The sequence below is a fragment of the Brassica oleracea genome, chromosome C7, assembly GCF_000695525.1.
Source record: "Brassica oleracea var. oleracea cultivar TO1000 chromosome C7, BOL, whole genome shotgun sequence".
In the NCBI taxonomy this organism is placed as follows: Eukaryota; Viridiplantae; Streptophyta; class Magnoliopsida; order Brassicales; family Brassicaceae; genus Brassica; species Brassica oleracea.
Genome location: NC_027754.1, coordinates 31,735,885 through 31,746,182, shown reverse-complemented (window position 1 = coordinate 31,746,182; position 10,298 = coordinate 31,735,885). Strand labels below are relative to the sequence as shown.

General features: G+C 26.7%; 1 protein-coding gene and 1 pseudogene across 1 annotated transcript in view; one reads left to right on the top strand and one right to left on the bottom strand.

The window, feature by feature from the left end:
- LOC106301512 (protein NSP-INTERACTING KINASE 2) overlaps positions 1–1,932 on the top strand; it is a 5,555-nt gene extending 3,623 nt beyond the window's left edge. Inside the window, exons 10-11 of the mRNA XM_013737929.1 lie at positions 411–790; positions 1,470–1,932. Coding sequence (XP_013593383.1) covers positions 411–790; positions 1,470–1,799 — 710 coding nt within the window. The 3' untranslated portion in view covers positions 1,800–1,932. The remainder of the gene's footprint in view (positions 1–410; positions 791–1,469) is intronic.
- Positions 1,933–2,481: 549 nt separating this feature from the next.
- LOC106303099 lies at positions 2,482–3,473 on the bottom strand (annotated as a pseudogene).
- Between the last annotated feature and the right edge of the window lie 6,825 nt (positions 3,474–10,298).

Genomic DNA, 10,298 nt, shown 5'->3' with positions numbered 1-10,298 from the left:
GCCTATTTACATGTTTCTACTTTTAATCGATTTTGTTCGGTTTATTCGGTTTAATCGGTTATATACCAAACCATATCCAAATCCTACGGTTTTTATAAAATTATATCCATTCGGTTTATATGGTATATACCAAAACCAAACCATATTGTCTATTTCGGTTCGGTTCGGTACGGTTCGGTTTTACCATATTGAACAGCCCTAATTTTGATCTCTAAGAATATATATAATAAACCTAACATGATCCGATTTTTTCATTTCGGTTTGAGGTTTATGGTTATTTGATAAAATTAATTTTTATATTAAAGTTCTAAAAGTTTAAAAATTAACAATAGTGTGTATATAATCCAAATCAAAATCTTAAAGTTTCTGTTTCTTTACATAGTTGAACCGGTTGAGTGTATGTGTTGCAGCTAAACCGGTATTGGATTGGAGCACAAGAAAGCGAATAGCATTAGGAGCAGCGAGAGGGTTACTGTATTTGCACGAGCAATGCGATCCAAAGATCATTCACCGTGACGTCAAAGCTGCAAACATACTTCTTGACGATTATTACGAAGCGGTGGTCGGAGATTTCGGTCTGGCTAAGCTCTTGGATCACGAGGAGTCTCACGTGACAACCGCCGTGAGAGGAACGGTGGGTCACATCGCACCTGAGTATCTCTCGACGGGACAATCTTCGGAGAAGACAGACGTGTTTGGTTTTGGAATTCTTCTACTTGAACTGATCACTGGATTGAGAGCTCTTGAGTTTGGAAAAGCAGCTAACCAAAGAGGAGCGATTCTTGATTGGGTAAGTCAAGCCGAGACAAGCCTAGTCTTGTTTTCTGTTTTAGTTATGTTAAATTCACTCACTTCTAGGTTACATATTGTTGGGGATAGTTAGGAAAACAATATAAATATATTTGTAGAAGGATATACAACTTTTAAAGCTTAGGTTATACGTTTAAAAACTTAGGTTATACGAGAAAATATAAAATATTATTAACTTAAAATTAAATACACTTTTATTTTATATTTGGGATTGAATTTATTGATTATGGTTTCAGGTTTAAGTTTAGTAATTAGAGGGTAAATTTAGAATTTATGGTTTGTAGTAATTTACAATCTACTCTTCAATTAATGCTATTTCGTGATTTTTCTTCTTATGTGCTATTTTGACATATTTTTTTGTTCTATCTAAAGGTTTTTCCTTATATTATTTACTTTTATTTGGTTTAGTGTTTAGTATGTATTTATAGAAAATTTATTAATTTACAAAATGGTTATTTTGCTATACATTTTCTTTTGTTAAAAAGTTTTTTTGCTAGACATTTAGGCTATATTTTTTAGAAGGATAGACAACTTTAAAAGCTTACGTTATATTCTTTATTATTACTTTTTGAAAATTTATTAATTAAAAAAGGATTTTTTGCTATACATTTAGGCTATAAATTATTAATTATCACTTAAGTTTATGGCAATACTTGTAGGTGAAGAAACTACAACAAGAGAAGAACCTAGAACAGATCATAGACAAGGATTTGGAGAGGAGTTACGACAGAATCGAAGTGGAGGAGATAGTTAAAGTGGCTTTGCTCTGTACACAGTACCTTCCCATACATCGTCCAAAGATGTCTGAAGTTGTGAGAATGCTTGAAGGAGATGGTCTCGTTGAGAAATGGGAAGCTTCTTCTCAGAGAACAGAAACCAACAGAAGTTACAGTAAACCTAACGAGTTTTCTTCTTCTGAACGTTACTCGGATCTTACTGATGATTCCTCGGTCCTAGTTCAAGCCATGGAGTTGTCAGGTCCCAGATGAGAAGATAATTATCGGATTTTGATATTTGTCATATATATATATATATAAACTTGGAATGTATGCTACAATCTTGTATATATATGTTTTGGTGTCATAAGGACTCGTATATTCTATTGTTGAAGCAGATGAAATCTGGAAATATTGTGAACTTTTTATATGAATTATGAGAATTTACTAAGGGTCCGACTGGTGACCATCCGGGAAACAAGAGGAACGAATAAAAAAGGAATGTACGGGAATAAAATACCAGGAATGAAAAGGAATGGTTATTCCTTATCAAATTTGACAAGGAATAATTTTGTTCTTTAATTCTCTACAAAAAAGGGAATGAAAGGGAATGAGAGGAAATTATTATTCCTTGTGAATGGTAATTTTTTTTAGGAACGTTAGGGAATGCATTATTCCTCGTCGTTCCCTGGTCACCATTCATACCCTAAGTATATATTTTGGAAAAAAATTGTGAACTTATATGAATTATGGGACTTCAGGCATGGTTGACATTTCAGTGATTCAAGAAATTGTTATTCCAATGATCCAAAACAAGAAATGAAGATCCATAAAATTAAACTACAAAATAAAATTAAAAAGGGAAACAAGTGAAGCAGTGGCTAAACAAAATATTGAATCTGCTCAAACTAGAGAAAATCAATAAACCCCAAAATTCCCATCGAGATAACCGGTCCAAAAATTCAAAGTTACCCAATCCATTTTTAAAACCTGTCTGGTCCGGTTATGATCCTGAATATCCCTGCCTGATGTTGAAAGTCTCTCTTGTCAAAACTGTCTTCTTTTGGTTCTTGAAACAGAGTCCAAACCAATACAATCAATCCTCATGATCATCATCACTTTCAGAATCTGCAAAAGGATACCAACTTTGAATATCTACTTAAAAATATATATCCACAATAGAGACTTTTACTAAACATACCTGATCTGACATCTTCACTAAGCTTGCTTCGATCCTGTACTTGCTTAACAAGCATCCGGTAAATCAAAACCCACCAGAATATATAAAGAACAAGCAAGCGAAACAAGAGTGTATTGAACATGTAGTAATAGATTGGTCCTTCCACCTGATGCTTTTCCTTGTTCTCAGTCATAATAATCTGATAGCTGCAAGCAACAAATCACAATCAAGAAAGTCTAAAAAGCATCCAAGAAAACAAGTATTATATAAATAAACAAACCTTGTGCTGCAAAGGATCCAGAAAGGATAGTAAATGAGACGTAGAACCCACCTGTAAACATATATAAAAATTTCAACTTTATCCTGCACACCACACAAAAAAACTGAATAAGAGATTATCTCTATAGCAAATTCTCATCAGAATCATAAGGAAACTCTTACTTCATTTGTTGATTAGGCCAAATCTGATCACCAGGACCAATCCAAAAAGTAGAGAGTGTTTGTAAACCAAGGCTCGTTATATGTCACAGATAAAGCAAGCAGCTCAGCTGAGAGGTAGTAGATACACTTCCATGCTGATTCTTTGAATTTTCGGATTTTCCGGCTTTTTACCTTCCTCTCTTTTGTGTTGTCATTCTTGTTCGGACTCTGCCTTCCATATATCAAAAACCTTCCTAATTTCTACAAAAACAACAGTGTATACTCAACAAAGCGACACCGAAACTAAAGACACAAAGAGTAAACTTTCTCCTAGCAGTACTCTTCATCAATATTTACCACAAAAATCAATGCAAGATTAATTCAGAGACACGAGTCAGAAGTAATGATTACTCTAAAGGGTCCTTACTAAAAGTAGAATGTAATTTAAGAAAAAAACCCAGTTTTTACAAAACAACCAATGTATATTCATCAAAGGGGAACCAAACAAAAGACATAAAAGTCAAACGTTCTCCTAATAATCTTCATCAACACTGGCATTGACTCACCACAAAATCTATAAGCAAAATCCATTCAGAGACACGAGTCAGAAGCAATGATTGCTCTAAAGGGTCGTTACTAAAAGTTTCCAACTTTACAAGCAGAGGTTTTCCTTTTTAATCAGAAGAACCACATCGGGATCTCGTCAGAGTTTTTTTTTATTGGTTTGAGCAGAACGAAAGAAGGGAACAACCTCTTCTCCTTTCTTCTTCTGCTCTTTTCTCAGATATCTAAAATTAACGTCTACGTCTGTTTAATTTTTTTCCAGTAGTGTATCCGATCAGCTATTACTCTATCGAATCCAAAGACCAATTCCTTCCACCTTCTATTTTCATATTCTGTTTTGCTTATTAATTTTGCAAGCAAGACTGACCGCATTCTAACATGGACCTGAGATATTACCTAAATCTATTCGGTTAAAACAGAAATCATAAGCCATTATACAAAAAAAAAAAAAAAAAAAAAAAAAAAAAAACAGAAATCATGACTTAATCACCACTTATAAAATTGTTTCAATTAATTTTTGTATAAATATTTAAATTATTTGGACTATTCTAAAACAAACAATCAAATAGATATTCCTATATTTATTCTAAAATTATATATGGATAAGAATTTCATATCTTTTTATTAACAATATAAATATATAGTTCATTTTTTTATTATTTTTTTAAAAAATATTTAAGTTTTTATACTTATTTAAAATAAAAAATAATCCGCCCGGTTGTGCGGATCAAGATCTAGTTTGGTAATTAGAAGTAATGGTGGTGGACCAATGAATGTGTTGTATTATTTGCGTAAATGTAAATAAGATTACTATACTATTTAATATATACATTCCGGTTGTATTTCTATACTATTTCAATGAAATGGAACATGATGGCGTATTAACATGTCTGTTTTCTATAATATTCATTAATAAGTAATATAATCGCTATCATGTTCTAGTTTATTTAATGGCAATGTTATTTTTTTTACCCTTTAAACAACCAAAGTATATAATCTACAACGCTCTAGTATTTCTATACCATTTGCGTTTAAATGGAATAACTTATTTTTTCTAACTATATATTATATTTTATATTTAGGTTTACGGTTAGATTAAAGTTTAGGGTTTAGTAATTCATGTTTAGGGTTTAGTATTTAAGGGTTGGAGATTAGGTTTAATATTTACTATTTAGGGGATCTTGGTGGGGGTGTAAATGGAATAGCAGTTTGAACTATACTCAATTTGCTTTGGAAGACCATTCTACGTTATATATAAAAATAAAATATTAATACTATTATTATTTTATTAAATAGAATTAATGAATTTTTTTCATATCATAAAGTAAAACAATAATTGCGCGACAACAAGCAAATATATCTATGGTAAATAGTAAATACATGTGTGACGTGAGTTTCATTACATGGTTTGATAATAAATTGTAATGAATCATTTATGCGTGTATGTAAATGGAATAACTCATTTATACTATACTATTTATAAAGAATCTATACCATTGTTTTGTACCTGTAACATAATGTCGCCGATGGTGTTTTACTTGTTGTTTTTCTTCCTCTGTAAACTATGATTACATCTCAATCTTCTTGCATGCGTCTTCCACCATAAATACCACAAGACCATCTAACCAATGTTCCAATACACATCCTCATCATCAACGACATAATATCTTTTTCTCGTCCACATGTCATTCATCATCGACGTCATCTGTTTTCTTTCTGTCACCGATTACCTGAAAATAAAAAAGATATAATTGGCATAATTGTACATAAAATGTTCTTGAGTTAATAACGTCTAAATTAGTGATATATTCTTCATTTCCTTTCCAAAATTGGTTAGACATCAAATTAATCCTTACTTCAATGGGCTGTGTTTTCCAAAACGTTAGCAAAATATTTGTTTTTACGTTTGAAATTTTATATACATTTTAAAAATTAAATCATTGTTCTTTACATATATTTTATAAAAGTATATTTATGTGTGGGGAAGAAAAGACTATCCAAGCCATCTTATATGATAGTGTCAATTTTCTTTTTATTGAATAACTTTTCTTCTTCTTTTTGTATGAACTTGGAACATGTTTTTTTACATTTAAAAGATTAACTTTTAAATTGGATAATTTTATTTTTAGTATTTGTGTATACTTATTGATCTATCTTTTTTCCTTATTTATTATTTTGCTATCTGATACGAGTTCTTAAATAATTTATTTTAATCTCTTGAATAAAAGATGAAATCACTTGGATTGGCATCATATATAAAACAAAACATGTAAGTAGAAAAATGGTACATTTGCGATAAAATTAAAATCTTCCAAACATATTTACCTTAATCAAAAAGGTAATTTGCTAACTAAGGCAAACAAAATCGCTAATATAACACTTTGTGCATATTCTTAAGAACATATTATTATGTAAAATAGCATAATATATAATATTACATGTTACTTGTTAAATATTTTACAAATAACCTCCGAAGTTCCTTACTGTTTGCTATCTAGCAAACTAAATCTTTAAAACCAAAAACTGATAGATTTTGTTACCACTGAATTTATCAAGTGAAGAAACAGCCGAAGATAATTTATAATTCTGCATAGTTATATTTTTTTTTGTCAACTCTGCATAGCTATATGTAATCGTCATTATTTTATTATTTGTTCATTCCACAAATTAATGGCTCCGATTGGTAATATGTAATATTAACATTGTGTTGCAATATGATTTATTATTCGATGTAATTTGCAGTAAAAATTATGTGGTATAAACAGTATGTTTATGTGATATGTTCGCAGTAAAAATAAAAATTAACATTTTATTAAAATTTATGAGTGGTAAAATTTTCGATGTATAATTTGCAGTATGAATTTTTGATAAAAGAATTGAATATATAAACATATAAATAGTGAAAATATTTACTAAAACAAATGAACAATTTAGATATTTAAAAATAAATAAATTAAAAGGTTTATTTTGAATTATTCTAAAAATTAGAAATATATAATTTTCAATATATATATATTTTATAACTGTATTATTTTCTATATTATGATCACTAATAATACTATTTATTCTAATATCAATAGTAAAATAAGTTAATCAATAATAATACTAACATGAACTTTAAACTAAAAATGTAATATAACAAAAAGTTTATAAATGTTCATTCTAAATGGGAAATTGCCACAAATAGTCAAATACCACAATCATAGTACTACTTTTCATATTTACACTAACCACTTTACTCTCACTTTTAATGAAAGGTAAAAAACATTTATACCCCTAATGTTAACTAATCTAGCCTTATGGTTTAGAATTGAGGGGTGGGGTATGTTTTTTGGAATGTGAAATTTAGGATTCTAATAAATATATAAATAAATACTTAAAAATAATAAAATATAATTTTTTTATAAAATAGTTTCAAACATAATTTTTGATTTGCAAAAAGAAATTTTGAAAAAAAATAAAAAAAATTTCAAAAAAAAAATTATAAAAAGTTTGAAATTGAAAAAGTATAATAAGAAAACATAAAAAAATATTTTTTTTATTTTTTTATTTTTTTATTTAAATAATGATTTATTATATATATAACAAGGGTATAAGAGTCTTTTGCCACTTAATGAAGAATATATTTTTGAAAATGTTCCTTTAGTGGTGGTAAAGATGAAAAATGATACTATGAAAGTTGTGAACATAAAATTTCTCCGTTTTAAATCATAGTTGCAATCTCAAATAAAAATAAAATTAGATATTACTATAATTGTAGAACTAGATTTTGATCCGTGCTTAGAAAACGCAGATTTTTTTTAAAATTAAATAAATTCTTCTTATATAATTTCTATATAAGATAATGTAGTATATTTACCCGGGTGCACTGAACCGTAACAAATTAAAAAAAAATTAAGATAAATTTCATAAATAACCGAGCATATACTATATATATTTGGAACCGAAAAATAGAAACCGGACTGAGAACCAAATGAGTACTTAAATTTTATACTATTAGTGAAACTATATATAGATCACATATTAATGAATATATAGATTTATTGTTAGGATAATTATATAATAGATTATGAGAGAATAATAAATGAGTTCATTTAAATTATGTGAAGTATTTATATAGTTAGAGAAATATAGTATATGACCAAAATATTGTTAGTTAACGAAAGGGTGCAACAACTTTAAATAAGTAAATTTTTTTAGGATTCCTTCATTTTTAATAGTACAGATTGGAACCGTAGATAATAATATTTAAAATTTACAAAGCAAAAAAAAAAAGTTTTACAAACATACGTAACTAACGTGACATGCTTTAGTTATGTAAACTCAATATTTTTCTTTTTTTTAAAAAAAATTTAACGAAAAAATCTATTAATTTTGTAACTCATTTTTTTGTGTGCAACATGTATCAATTTCGTAACTTAATTTCTAAAACATGGAATTTTGTTTGATGTAGATTTATGATTTGAGTTAATAATTTTATAAAGGATTTACGTAAAAGTTGTAACTCAACTACAAAACATATTCAATCAAACTTAAAATCAAAAAGTTAAATTTAAAGCATAATTGTTAACAATTTTGAAGTATCAATGATTTTTACTTTTTAGTTCTAACTCAAAGTAAATCAACAATCCCACATGTGACATGTCACCAACCAAAGTAAATATATGAATAGCTATCGGGACGCAAGATTCGCTTCGGTTTTTTTCTTTATTAGTCTCGAAAATGCCTATGCTTCGATATCGTTGGCAGGCACTACCCACCAGAGCCCCACGATTCTTTGTCTTCTTGTGTTCCCCTCTTATAAAATTTGTCTTTTTTAATTTTAAACTTTACCATCAACCATACTAGAAACAATAATTTTTTAAAAAATAAAAATGTATTTTCATAACATTTAGTTTTATTTTCGTTAATTTTTTAAAATAGAAAATAATCATTTGTAATTTTTATTTAATTTAATTTTAATCAAATTGCATTTAAATTAGTTTTATTTAGTAAAATTATTTTTTCGTTTTTGGAACTAATAATTTTATACTGTTTTGTTCTTTGTAGAAATAAAATTTAAGAAATTTTAGTTTTGTTGATTTTAGTTAAAATGATTTAACTCATTAAAAATCCCCTATATATTATTTGAGAAACATTACAATTTCTTTTTGTGGCCACGTGTCATCACTAGGATGATTCGTAGAATCATTAGAGAACTATGTCGGTCTATAATTATATAATAAGCTATTTATTAAACTAACAATAAATTAATCATTAATGTATTTTATTATTTTCTTAAATAAAATTTACAGAATTACCTAATGTGGCTAAAATATATATGACAATTAATAATTTTGAATAATAAATATTTGATAAAAATTAGTGTATCTTCTATCATATTTGTTTAATTTTAAAATATTAAATAAATTAAACAACCACAATAACCATATAATAAAAAAATTAGATTTTTCTGTATATATTATATTTTGAATTTTTAAAAACGCATATAAATTACTAAAACTGTCAAAAGTCTCACATTCAAATTTTGTGATGCATGGTTTAAAATTTTTGTCATGTCAAAATACAAATGATTACAAAATTATATAAGTAAAATGCCTAATTTAATTAATTATTAAAATTCATATATATATATATATATATATATATATATATATATCTTTTTAAATTAAACTATAAACCATATTAAATACATAAATATTTCAGTTTCAAAGTTTACTTTGAAAGATTTTTTTGATAAAAGTTTTGAACGAACATTGACAACTTATTTTTAAAAAAATTATAAGTTACTAAAACTATTAATCACATAATGAAAATTTTGTTATCCGTAATTTAAAATTTTTTCTATAAAAGATAAAAATGATCAAAAAACTATATGAGTAGAAATCATCATTTAATAGACATTAATATTAAAAATATACTATGTATGTTAGTATCATTTAAATTTAATTACATATCCTATCAAATATAAGAAAATATTTTTTGGATTAATAAAAATGATTTATGTGTTTGCACCAATTTAATTATATATTTAATAGTTACTGACATTTAATTATTTAATATATATTTATTATATCATAATATGTAAATATATTTAATACATAAAATATTTTTTATATATAATATTCAGTCCGCGTAAGGCACGGATCTTAACCTAGTACGTATTAAACCTTTTGAATTGAATGTTAAGTGCAGGCATGGTACCAAGCGCATACATAGGATCAAGAGTTTTGTTTTCTGTTCTAAATTCCTTTGTACGTAAACATTCTTTTCATTGATGTAATAAATTTAACATTTTATAAAAAAAAATCATTTAGTTAAATTATTTTTTCATAACTAAAATTTTAATACGCTTACTAATTTAGAAGCTTGAGAGATTTATCCTTATATTGAGTAATAAACTTATCTTTACTTAATTAAGTCTACACAAAAATTTTAAATATTTTTATAATTTTTAAATATAGCTTTACTTATCTAACTATCCACAAAAGTATAAATATTTATATATTTTTTTTATCTTTGATACAATATAATTTTTTATAATATATATAATTATGGTCAAAAATATCTATACAAAATTGATCATGTTACAATAATCTTAATATCAT